This window comes from Vanellus vanellus, assembly GCF_965231255.1.
Source record: "Vanellus vanellus genome assembly, chromosome: 1".
In the NCBI taxonomy this organism is placed as follows: Eukaryota; Metazoa; Chordata; class Aves; order Charadriiformes; family Charadriidae; genus Vanellus; species Vanellus vanellus.
Genome location: NC_138905.1, coordinates 187,760,823 through 187,774,499, shown reverse-complemented (window position 1 = coordinate 187,774,499; position 13,677 = coordinate 187,760,823). Strand labels below are relative to the sequence as shown.

At 39.7% G+C, this 13,677-nt stretch overlaps 1 protein-coding gene across 2 annotated transcripts in view; it reads left to right on the top strand.

Moving 5' to 3' along the window:
* Positions 1-13,677, top strand: part of ELF1 (E74 like ETS transcription factor 1) — a 40,911-nt gene that overhangs the window by 18,860 nt on the left and 8,374 nt on the right. For both annotated transcript variants that reach the window (XM_082481730.1, XM_082481731.1), the window contains 3 exons: positions 3,133-3,216; positions 7,445-7,637; positions 8,767-9,234. In XM_082481730.1, coding sequence (XP_082337856.1) covers positions 3,133-3,216; positions 7,445-7,637; positions 8,767-9,234 — 745 coding nt within the window. The remainder of the gene's footprint in view (positions 1-3,132; positions 3,217-7,444; positions 7,638-8,766; positions 9,235-13,677) is intronic.

Genomic DNA, 13,677 nt, shown 5'->3' with positions numbered 1-13,677 from the left:
TTCTGGCATGGAAAAGGACCATGGTCATTTTGCCCTATCCATACCACTTATGATTTTATAGACTTCTAGTGTATGTAACCCATCAGCTAAACTTACAGGGTTGCATTGTGCAGAGCATTGCCAGCTAACTGAGCCAGAACGGCACTGCCAAGTAGAGCTCCTCCAAGAAAATGTTCTCCAGAAGTGATGGGGTGATTTCACTTCCTTTCCTTGTGGGCCTTCTTGCTGCAGCAAGGGAGCTGTATCCACCCATCTGCTCAACTTCAAACCTGTGTTCAGTGTGATGTTTGTATTTATGAACGTCTGAGTACTGAGCTGCTGAACTATGGATTGGAAAGATAGGAAAAACAAAGGGAAATCAAAGAAAGAAACTTGGAAATTTGCTATAGTAATACCTTCAGTCCCATTTTTGCTGTGGAAGGTATCCAGCAGTAGGTGGTCACATAAGTTATGTACACATTATTTTAAACAAAAAACACTGAAAACAGTGCAAGAAAATGCATTGAACTCTTTCTGGTATGGTATAAGTTATTTAATCAGGGTGAGCATCTCACTGTCTAAACATCACATTAATTTGTAACGTGATTTTCTAACCGTAAGTGTTTTTTGCAACCATGGAAATACAAAAGTGGAAATACCAATTATAAATTTGATTAGCTATACAAAATTATGGTAGCTCCACATAAGGTTTAGCTCTTGCACATTCTTCATCCTTCCTCCTTATAAAATTTTCTCCTAAAAAGGAATTTAGTGATGTACTCTGAAAGGTAACAAATTCATGCTCTGTTGAACCAAAGGAGGAAGCGTGCTAATGCTTAATGTGCTTTCAGAAAATAACTTCTTTTAAACAAAGGAAATGTATCTTGTGTGTCTCTGTTAACTGTGGTTTTGATGGTATCAGTGAGTGCCTGTAGTGTAGTCTAAAACCATCATCTTCAGTATCTCTAGCCCAGATATAGAGCAGTAACATCAGTACCTTTCTGTAAATGAGTTTTACATTCTTCACCGATTTCTAATTTTTGATGGGTTTCTGGTAGAGGATTGTCCAAATAGGATGTCCTGAAGTAGTTTAGGCTGAAGTAAGCACCTAGAGTTGCTGTAGCAGTAGTATTCATATTTAGTACCCTATGTTATCCCTAATCAGAAGTGTACGAATTATATGTGATCAATACTTATGTTTCCTGAAGTTGACGAGCAGAAGTTCAGTCATGACCTTCTTGAACCCTCATCCACTTAGTTTTCTTTTAAGACCTGATCTCATTTGGACGCAAGGTCACTAATGACATCAAAATAACACTCCCAGCTCCTTAATGGTGTACATTTGCACATGTACAAGAGGGGATGAGCACCCAACAGAGTCTTCCCATGACAGAGCTCTAAGGGGAGCAAAGCACTTAGCCAAAGTTACCCTGAGGGACTTCTTGTGCAGTAGAAGCTCATCTATGCAAGAGTGACTAGACATTTTAGAGAAAACAGACATTTCTGCAACCAATAATGGTGAGTGGAACAAATCTGCTACAAATGTACTCCAGGAGTTCTTTATCCTTTGATATGATGATATATGAAAAAAACAATATTGTAGGATTTTCCTCCCTCCCATCTTAATTCAAATGAATGAAGACATTACTGGCTAAGACCACAGCTGAACTTTGTGTCCCACCCTCAGTCATGAGTCCTGTCTGAATGGAAGCAAGAAAATTAGAGGACTCCAGGCATTACTAGAGTTTCTGCACTGTAGCCCTTGCAACTAGCTATCCTTCCTCCCCCATGGCCTGTCAAAAAAAGAGAAAGTAAAAGGTGCACAGGTGGACTTAGCAAGACTGCTAATGTCAAAAGGTGAGTGCTCAAGCACTTCTTTGTGTTTCTTATGACTTCTTTATAGATACCTGGATGTCCAGAACAAAGCAGACAGTGCAGGCTGGCAGTGAGCCGTTTTTTTCCAGAGTTGGTGGAAAACCCTAACTCTTACTCTGCAGCAGAGCCGTTTCCTTTCTAAACCAGCCCCTAAAAACAAAACCAAAAGTGGAACATCATAGTGTATGGGATTGCACAGGTCTATTAGTCTTGCCTCCTTAGGATGTAAACTCTTTGGAAGTGTGATAAATAGAGAAAAAGAATTATGACAATATGCTATTTGAACTAGAAATACGTTTCTCACTCCTTTGCTTGGTCTATTCTGTCTCTCAAAAGAGCAAAGGTAGTACGTGAATAATTTAGGTATTTTCAATGTACTAAGGGGTCACTGCAAAACCTGATAAGAGAAATGTTTATTTCATAAGAAAGTTTTGAAGGTTTCTGATTCATTACATTACCTGTAAAAGCTGCCATTGCAGGGAATGAGCACTGATATAGGAATGGTGACAAGGATTTATATTGAAAAATACTACAGCATGACTTACGTTTTTTACTCCACTTACGTTTAGGTAGTTGATTTCTCACATTTTCAAATGAATGCTCCTCATTCTTGTCACGCGTTGTAACTAACTTCTTCCTTTCAGTCTTCCTCACCAGATAGAGCCACCATGCTTATGACTTTAAAAACTGGTGTTTTTTCAAAGCCTGTTACTGTTTCTGCTGGTCTTAACAAACAAACAAGTGACTTTCATTTACCTGTAGCCACTGTTGAGAAAGGTGTAAAAGACAATAGGACTGGAAGATGTTTTCTTCACATGACAGTGTAGTTTGCTGCTGTCAGTGGAGACCTCCAGTCTATTAAACAAGCAGACAATCATGTTTTATGCCTAAATTCCATTTTGGTGGTGAGTGAACAAGATAGCACTCTGTATTTGATCTACCTTTTCCTGTTTAAACTCTTGCCCACAATTAATAGCTTATTCTTCTCATCTTTAATGTTTTGAGTGCTCTTAAGAGTACCTACAAAGCCACAGAAATTTCCAAGGCACGTGGACTTCAGAAAAGTGAGCATAATCTTTACTAGAAGTAGGTTAAGAGCATGGGGGTCCAATCCTGCTGTAGAAATTGAAAAATTTCAGAATAGGATTGAGCTCCTAACTTACTAGAAATGGAATCCTCTTTGAACTGGGGAAACAAATCTCTTCCCTTTTTAGGTCCTTGCTCTTTTTTATTTCCTTTTTTTTAAGCTGCAGTTGACTTACTGCTGGTTTATTTCAGGGAAGAAGCCGAAACCATCTCGTCCTGAGTCCCCTACCACAACTCCAAACATATCTGTGAAAAAGAAAAACAAAGATGGAAAGGGTAAGTCAAAGAGTTAAAGAGTTGTTACTGAAATTTTTAAAAGAACATTGTTTCCGAGTGACCTGTACAAAGAAAAAGTTCACTAGTTCTCTTGTAATGTAAAACCAGGTCTTATGCTCTCCTCTTAAAGCAAGTAAACAATTAGTGCAGGAAATTTCTTGGTGAAATACCCAGTTCCTAGGGAGAATAACACATTTGTCACTTTAGTTGCAAGGGTTCTTGGAAACCCTTCAACCCTCTGCAGGAGCTGCTGCGTTTTGAATCTTGGGGAGTGCTTTGCATTGTATTAGTGTTTCTTGGGCTGTGGTTATTTTGACAGATGATCTTTGAAAACGTTTTCCATCTGTGTGTGTCTAATTCTGCATGAGGAGCTAATCAAGGCTGCCAGTTGGCAGCAGGAAGTTAAAAGCCCTGAATTTTGAGAAAAGTTACAACGCAGCTTGAAGACTTGGGCAGAAAACTTGAGTTTTCGATACTTCTTTCATTCCTCCTGCATTTAAAAGGAAGAAAGAAAATAAATACCACATAACTGATACAATAAATCATTTCCTCCAGACTGAACTGTTCAGTAGCGCCTGTCAGTTTTGTCAACGACTCAGCTGCTTTGCTGTTGGGTCCAGTGCGTGTACCCATTCCCTGGGCTGGTGTTTGAATGGCAGCCTGATGCCCCGGCCCTCAGTGAGTTCTGCTGCACTTGGTGGGAGCTGGAAATGAGTCTCCCCTGTGTCACCACAAGTGCCTGCACACATGCCTAGGGACTGATGTGCTTGCATGCATGCAGTACTGGCCAGGACAGAAGCCCAGCCAAACCTGGAAGGTGGTGGCATAAGAATGTCAGAATTGCTTGAAAATTAAAAAAATCGCTGCACTGAGAAATGAGTATGTTTTGAAGAGGGATTTTCTGCAATAACAGTGGGGAAAAAAAACACTGTTGGCAAGCAGTAAATATTTAACAGATTAAACGGACAAGGGAAGAGCAACCGATGTCATATACCTGGACTTGTGCAAGGCGTTCAACACCGTCCCACACAATATCCTGGTCTCTAAATTGGAGAGACATGGATTCGACAAATGGACCACTCTGGATAAAGAACTGGTAGGACGGTCGCACTCAAAGAGTTGCGGTCAACGGCTCAATGTCCAAGTGGAGACCACTGATGAGTGGCATTCCTCAGGGATCGGTACTGGGGCCTGTACTGTTCAACATCTTTGTTGGTCACAATGACAGTGGGATTGTCTGCACCCTCAGCAAGTTTGACAATGATACCAAGCTGTTTGGCGAGGTAGACACGCTGGAGGGGAGGGGTGCCATGCAGAGGGCCCTGGACAGGCTGGAGAGGTGGGCCCAAGCCAATCTCATGCACTTCAACAAGGCCAAGTGCAAGGTCCTACGTCTGGGTTGGGGCAATCCCAAGCACAAACATGGGCTCCGCGGGGAATACCTGGAGAGCAGCCCTGAGGAGAGGGACCTGGGTGTGCTGATTGATGTGAAGCTCAACATGAGCCAGCAATGTGCGATCACAGCCCAGAAGGCCAACCCTATCCTGGGCTGCATCAAAAGAAGTGTGGCCAGCAGGTCAAAGGAGGTGATTCTGCCCCTCTACTCCACTCTTGTGAGACCCCACCTGGAGTACTGCATCCAGCTCTGGAGTTCCCAACATAAGAAGGACATGGGCCTGCTGGAGCGTGTCCAGAGGGAGCCACGAGGATGATGCAAGGGCTGGAGCACCTCTCCTATGAGGACAGGCTGAAAGAGTTGGGGTTGTTCAGCTTGGAGAAGAGAAGGCTCCAGGGAGACCTTATTGCGGCCTTCCAGTACCTAAAGGGGGCCTACAGGAGAGCTGGGGAAGGACTTCTTACTAGGACATGTAGCGATAGGACGAGGGGGAATGGCTTTAAACTGGAAGAGGGCAGGTTTAGATTAAACATGAGGAAGAAAGTTTTCACTTTGAGGGTGGTAAAGCACTGGAACAGGTTGCCCAGAGGCCCCATCCCTGGAGGTGTTCAAGGCCAGGCTGGATGTGGCCTTGGGCAACCTGGTCTAGTGGGAGGTGTCCCTGCCTATGGCAGGGGGGTTGAAACTCCATGATCTTCAAGGTCCCTTCCAAGCTAAACCATTCTATGATTCTAATACCCAGCAATTTTGAGTATGCATTGTTGCCTTTTTTTAATATTTTGTATTAAAACCTGATTTTTAAGTAAAAATGAAAGAAAAGTATCAGAGGAACCTCCAAATAGTGCTCAAAGGAAATAACAGAAAATATGAAAGCAGCTAGCCACAAAATTAAAAGGTAGAAGAGTCTAATGTTTCTGTCTGATAGCATGGGTACACCGTATTTCACATTTGTCCGTTGTTACAAAATTGCTAATTCAGAAGGAATTAAAAAGGAACTTGTTGCCTGAATCCACTGCCTGTTACGAAAAAAGCTGCAACAAAAGCATTTGTTTTGCATTTTGAGGAACATAGAATTGAAGTAAAAGGGATATTAATATAACTGGCCATGGCAGGGAAGCAACTGGAAAATCATGACAGTTGCTTGTCTCTCAGTATCCACAATGTTCCCCTAAGGGGAACGTGTATGCTAAAATACCGAACCCTCCGTATAATTATTTGATGTAATACATATAGAAAACTGGGTTTTCTCCATATTTCTTCTTGTGCTGTTAACTCGGAGGAGGTTAAAAAATCTGCCTGTGAGTAAAGCAGACGCTTTCGCAGACAGTCCTCTTTACAGTGATTTTTCAGTGGCTAAGCAGTGACAAATTTTCAGACTGCCTTGATGCAGTTGAGCATTTTTAGTCTAGACTACAACAAAAGCACCCTGGATTAGATGGTAAGTGGCTGGGAATGCTCTCACTCCTGGCTGACATTGTGTCTTGCCTAAGCAGTCTTAACCTTTGCCTTCGGGTTATCTGAAGGCAAACAGGCTGACCGTTTTATATAAACTGGGAGACATTTGTTGCAAATGCAGTGTTTTTTCTCTAGGGATGCTCCCTTTTCAAGTTTCCACCTGCTGAAGGTGTACTGCCAGTGCTTGATGACTTGGCTGGATATTTGCAAAATATAGATTGTAAGACAGTAGTATGGGAGTTTTAATTTGTAAGACACCTTCTCTTGTTGAAAAAAGTTCAGACTGGTGGTTATTATAAAAGTTGAAAAACTGCCGGGTTAAATTGAAGCTAACAAAAGAGTTCCTGTCACCTTCTGATGCACTGGGCATCGGGGTTTTTGTGAAACTTAAGAAATCTGCACACGCTATCCTTGCTGTGGTTTTGCACAGCTACTTGTGGGAGATGATGCTTTCATACAAGAAGTTCTTTCCTCCTTTCTCAGACTAACAACATATCACTAAGAAGCTTATGTGCAGCTTCAAGTGTCCAAAAGAATGTCTCACACCAAAAAAGCAGGAAAAAGGATCTCATTAGTTGTATGAGTTTAGACTCCTTAAATGTGCTTTTGGAAAAAAAGAATATGCAATCTTTGTAGTAGTTTTAAGTACTCACAATCTGTGATTTTAATACTGTTTCTTTATACATGGTAAACACCAAACAGATGTGATGGATTTCCATATATAAATGTTTGTAAAATGCTTGTTTCTAAATTTCTTGTTTGAAAAATTAAATTTGAATGTTGTCTACCAGCAAGTGCTCACTGGATTAAAAAAAACCCACATTTTTCTGAATTTTATTCTTGAGGGTTCGCCTACCTCAGCGTATGCCACTGATTGCCCCATATAAATCTAATTGTTAAAAGTAAGGATTTTGTTTAGCCTTTTAAAGGATTATAACACTCACCTCAGTTCAGCAAAGTATTTAAGCAAGGGCTTAATTTCCAGCATTTTCAGAGGATGGATCTGAACATGTTCCTATTCGAGGAAAAGCAATAGTGACTGCTTCTGTAAATGGATTAGGCTGGAGGGAAGTGTATCCGTAGGTGACTAATGCTGTCTAACGTTGGTGGTTGGAACGGGGTGACGGTAGGTTGACTGGTACCTGACTCTATAGGTTACAGACAGTGGCTAGGGTGTTTGGGCACCCAGATTATAATAACTAACAAGAATCCCTTCCCATGCCCTTCCATCACTATTTCCTAGTCTTGGTAATGTATTACAGTGTATTTGTAACCAGCTTCTTAATTTTTAGATTATTTACATCATTAATAAAATATGGTCAAGTAATTTTTTTTCTTTTTTTTTTTTTTCTGTGTCCTGAAATACTTCTATTTTAGGAAATACAATTTATCTCTGGGAGTTCTTACTAGCACTGCTCCAGGACAAAGCTACATGTCCTAAATATATCAAATGGACTCAAAGAGAGAAGGGCATTTTCAAACTGGTAGATTCCAAGGCTGTGTCCAGGTTGTGGGGAAAACACAAAAACAAACCTGACATGAATTATGAAACAATGGGTAGAGCTCTCAGGTATGTACATTTTAAATAATAGACTGTTTTTGTTGCCTTTGTGTTTGCATGCATGAAGTGCCTCATCTAATTTGTGTAACAACGGAAAAGAGTTAATATTCTATCCATTTGGGAAATGAAGTTTTTTCATCAAAAGAAATTAGCTAACTAAAAGTAACCTTCATTAACCTCAACCCCAAATCAGTTACTTTCAGTCTCTGCTCAGACATTTTCAGTGCAAAAACTGCATCTTCTCAGTCAACCAGCCAAAGTAAGAGACTGAAGATTCCAAATGGGGCAAGCCTTCTACATAAAATTTGAATCTCTTTTGTCAAAAAAAATCCTAAATTCAGGTGTATTAATGAAATTATTTCTACTTGTTGCAAATGATCCCATTTCCAGTGGAAGATACAGTTTTAGAATTCAGGTCTGGTTGTGCTTCTCTGAACTTGTGTGTACAGACAGTTTTAAAACCTCTTATCATGTGCCTCTGCCTATCAGGCTGGGATTTTTCTCATACATAAAAGACTATACAAAGTAAGGAGACATACATGAAGCTTTAGTCTTAACCTGCTAATTGATAATTGTCCAACTGAGCAGCTATGCATTTCTTTTCATTTCCCTTCACCCCTCACGTCATTGTGTGTCATTTCAAATTGTCATATTAATTTTTAAACATGGCAGAAGTAGTGCTCTCCTGTCCTATTCCCTTTGCTTTGTTGTAGCAAAAATGTCTGTCTGTGCTTACTGGTGAATAGGCATCAATTCGGGTAACTGAAAGAACTGCATGAGGATTACAAGTTTCATGCAACTTTTAAAGCATATGAGTTGATAGCAGAGCTGCCGAGTCACGGAGTTCTTCTCTTTCTCCTCAGAGTTATCCTCAGTCTCCCTAGAGTTTTTTAATTTCAACCTCAGATGTTGAAATTAAAAGGTGAAAAGAAATACCAGTAAAAGAAAGTTGTTTGAGGAAAAAATATGCTATTAAATTGGCCATTCCTGTATAATGAAGAAACAAGGCACTTAAAATACTGTTTACTTGTTACTCCTGATCTTATTTTCTGGGGGGCTTGTTGCCTTTGTTTGTTCGGTTTTGCTTGTTTTTTGGTAAAAAACACTGTGTGACTTGATGTGTGTACACTTTTAACAGGTACTATTACCAAAGAGGAATACTGGCTAAAGTAGAAGGTCAGCGCCTGGTATATCAATTTAAAGACATGCCAAAAGATCTCGTCTATATAGATGATGAAGATGCGAGCCCTAGCACAGAATCATCAGATTCAACTCTGCTCTCAACTCCTGTGGCCAATAGAAACCAGTCGAGCAGATCTAGAGCATCTGCAAACGCGGGAACAAAGGGAGGATCAACCACAGTACTAAAAACAGGAAACTCAAAGCCTGCTAAGCTGAAGGAGCACGTAGAGGTTGTACAGCAGCAGACACCTGGCTTGACTTCAGAAGTTTTGAGGACAATGCAATCTCCGCAGCCAGTACATCCCACTCAGCTTTTTCGGACAGTTCACGTAATGCAGCCATTGCAGTCCCTCACAGAAGGACATGCAGCTGTAACCAGTAATGTTTCGGATGAAACGTTAAATCCCTCAGTTCAGAATATAAGGTAAGAAAATGTACAGAAAATAAATGTATGAATAATAATAAATTCACTGGATGATGGCTAGAAGGATGTTTTGTTGTGCTCAAAAAAAAATGCTCATCTCCCAGTTTGGTTGAAGTGAAACGGTGTCTTCACGGCTGATCCTAGGAATTGGGAGTTACTACATCATACTGCGATGTGTACACTCATAAATGCTCTGACTTTGATGAAGAGAAGTGCATCTTTCCTGCAGTATTAGTCCTGATGCAAATTCTCTAAAGACAAAAAATACACAACTTCTCTTTAAAATTGGTATCATCAGTTCTGTCCCACAGCAGAGGCAGTATTTTCATGGCTCTGCTTTTTTTTTTTTCACTGACTTGTGTCTTCGCTTTTGAATTATACATGGTGTGTCTGCATGATCCCTTCAAAAAGATTTTCTTTCTTGCTTCTTAATTTTTCTTCCTAATATTTTTTTGTCATCTCTTTCATGTTTTGTATTGTCCCCAGTTACAACAAGGGAAAGCTTGGTGTTATCTATTCTAGCATTTTGCTGCTGTTACAAGAGCATGTTCTTTCGATTTTAGAAAACAATTAACAGAATAATCTCATGGGAGCTGTGTATCTGCAGACTATTTTGGGAGACAGTCATGCTTCCATGCTTAAGTTGTAAGTCAACTGGCTAACGCTACACAGGGTTTAAGCATCCTGACTCCTTTGCACCTACCCCTTAGTAGCAGGATCCTAATTGAAGAGGCTTTATAAACAGTCACTTAAGCCTGGTTTACCCTAGCCTGAGGGCGTCCCCTGATGGAGCTTTGTTCATCTCCACTGACTACAAAAGACCTAAACCAAATAAACGTTCTTGTAATTTAGGCCCCTCACAGGAATGTGAGAGTTGTATTATGGTGATTCTGGACCTTAAAGCTGTTTCAGAAAAGCTTCAGGAGGTAATTCAGAAGCTGCACATTCTTAATGACCTATAAGCATCACATTTTTTTTGAAATTTGCTCTGTTAACATCACTGTTATAATGGTTGTCATTTTGTGCTGCAAAATAGCAATAATGCTATTTTCTGCTCCCTTCCTCCCTTCTTTCGTTTGAAAATTACGTCCAGAGCCATTGATAGATTTGGAGTGGTACTGACTACCTGGGGTTAACCATGCAATTTTGTCAGAGAGAAGTAAGTAATGAGACCAAATGATTTCTTCATTTCCAAATAATAAGTTTTGTGCTCTCTGCTAATGCAGGGATGCTGTAAAAGCTAGTCAGTTAATTAAAAGTCCAGTTATATAAAAGCTAAATCCAGAATAGCGATAGCAGCTAGGTTTTTCAGAAAAACTGAAAGAATGACTGGAACTGTTTAGATCAGCCTCCAGTGACTGATGCAATAGAATCAATAAGAAATTCTTTAGGAGATAACCAAGTAGTGGAGGAAGCTCAAGGTTTTATGTATAGGAAATGACAAACCAAGACTGCAACTTCAATCAAGGAAAAAAGTTATATTATCTCTTCGCTCCTTGGTGTACAAAACCCCCAAACTCTGAAATTATCCCTGGACTTTGTAGTTTGAATCCTGGGGGTTTTTTAAGTTTCCTTAAAAATCATGAAATATTTTCATTCATGCTGCAATATGAAAAATACGCACTGAAAAGAGAAATTCACTGGTTAGTCAAGGCAGCAAGGTTATAAATACATGGGGTCATAAAAGCAAAAATATTTTTCATAGTTAACTGGTAGGCACTCTAAAACAAACTGGAAAGAGTAAACATTTTTAAGTAGATGATATCTGTTTTCATTTGTCTTTTAATTCTAAAATGCATTATTTGAAATAAAACTTTGTTTTGCTTATTGTTCTAACCAACTACAATTAGTTCAAGAGGCACATAGTGAGGGAAGGGTTATTTGATCGGAAGTTTATGTGAAAGATAATTATGAAGAATTTGACAAAAAAAGAAACCCACCACCCAGTTTTGGAATTCATTTAGAAAATCAATAAAAGTGTGCATCAAGGCGATGTCTCATAAGTTTTTAAAGCTTAAGAATGCAGCTACTGTGTACAGTGCAATCCTATGATTTCAAGGTTAATGAAGGATTTAATTATTTGTAAAAATTGACTAGGGCAATATAGTGAAAGGAAACAAATGGCACTGTATAGCTTCAATTATGTCTGTACTTAAGTCAGTAGAATAATGCTATTAAACATTAATAGGGGAAAAGTTCAGCAACTTACGGAGTTAAATAGCTGTAGGCTAGACCTACACTAGATTATATATCAAAACCAATACAAATAGTATAGATGGTATAAAAAATGGTAACAACAGAAGTATCCGTAAGACCTAATAAGGCAGGCAAGAAGTCCAGCCTAACATTTGAAAAGTTGCTCAGTGATATTATGACATCCAATTATTGCGTTATGGTATTTCACAATCGGACCTTGGGCAATAAGCTAAGGGGAAAAAGCAGTAGAGAAGATAGATGTGTGAAGTTCGAATGAAGTAAAAGCCTTAAAGCCTTAGAGTTCTGTATTGCATTGGTTCTAATCCCATGTTTGTAACTTAAAACATTATTCCACAAAGTCTTCAATTGCCCTTTTCTTAGCCGACATCACAGTGTCTCAACTGAAGGAAAAAAAAAAAGACCTATCAGATCTTTGCAGTACAGTATGTAATTACTGAATGGTATAGAAGTATTGCTAATTAAGAAAGAAGGTACTGAGGTGTCTGAGCAGTCAGAGTGAAAATAAAAACCACAACCCAGATTTTTTTTGTGTGCTTTTAACCAGGATGCGCCAAGCAAACCAAGGTGCTGTTGAGTCCTATGAAGTAGTCGCTGCCCATTCCAGGCTCTGAAAATACAGTTTATGACAGATACATTTCTGCTCAGTTTCAAAATGCAGACTTAAATAGTTTGGTGAGGTAGAAGGACACATGGAGCATTTTTTGGAGCATATGTTTTAGGTCTCGTTTTATAATAAAGCTAAAACAAAGGAACTGGATTTTGGGTTTGTTTGTTCAAGCAGCCATAAATCTCTAGCAGTTGAATGTGTTTGTGTACACATTCTGAATTGCTGCAGTGGGATCTCCATGAGGGATGAAATGAATGGTCTACGTGATTTGAAAACATACAGCATGTACAATCGCCATTATAGAGTTAAGAGCTGACAAACCTTCTGATGTATGCACACTCTCTTTAGGGTTGTGGTTGGAGTCGCTTTATAGCAGTTTTATAAGGGAGTATGAGGACAAATAGCAACATTCATTGCCAGTTTCTGTTCAGAGGTTGGGGCACATAGATAGTCAAGGTTATTTTGGAGAAAGGGCAGCCAGGGGTTGGGAATGATCCTCAGAAGTTTTTCTAACACGTACTGGTTAGTGGTTGGGCTCTGCCTTGAAGCATGAACATCTTGGACCCATTTAATTTGTTTTAATGCAATGTAGCTTCTGAAGTTTGATTCATATAAATGTTCTTCCCTCTTCTTCATGGAAATAAACGTTCTTCTCTCTGCAGCAATTTAGTTCTGTTGTGTTGTGAGAAGAAAAATATTTATGTGATTAACAACATACTATAGAGAAGAGACTGAGGATTTTTGAGGTCAAAGCAATTGCCTTTTTAACACTTAGACTTCTTCTATGAAGAATATGGTTGAATGCATCTTTGCTGAGGAACTTGGAAAAGAATCACATTTGAAGAATGTGGTGAAGGGCTCATGTCACCATCCTCCCCTGCGCTAGGCAGCATTGCCTGGTAAAGTCTACTCCCAGAGCATCGCTGGAAGAGTGTGGCAGCACATTCCCCAGGGCCTTTTTGTGTTTCTCAAAGAAAAGGACAGTGAAAATAAGGGGTTGGTTCTTTGCAGGAGACAGGCAGTGGCTTTGTTTATAGATGCACAAAGCTCATGTAGAGTTTTGTATACTTTGAGGGGGAGGGTAGTGTCCTACTCCAAAGTGGAAAGGTCTTGTCTTTTGGATAGCTTTTGATGGTTTTTTGTTTGTTTTTTTTTTAATACAAGTTTTGGTGCAGGAGACAAGAAGTGGCCGGGGCAATGTGGCTCTTCTTCAGCACTAGTGCTTAAATAAAAAGGCTGTGATGTGGTGTTAACTCAAACTTGGGAAACAGGGCAGGAGCAGGGTCAGGTCATGCAGACTGGGTTTTCTGGACCAGGGAAGACATCTAGTATCCCCAGTGGGAATATTTGGAGTTGAAAACTCACTGCTGTTCTGCAGGTTTAACCACTGTGGCTCGGTGGATGCAAATGCAGTTACTGCAGTGTCCAGTCGTGTAACTGGGAGTTGTATTTGGCACCACATGTTTCCAGACAGGACAAAAATAAAAACACCTCTCTGGATCAGATGATTTATTTCTAACTTTTTCCAATAAGCCAGCTTTTTTAAGGAAGAAAAAAAAAAAGGCTTTGATTTTAACACTTGTAAAATTGTTCTGTTTAAACTAGAATAACTGATACAG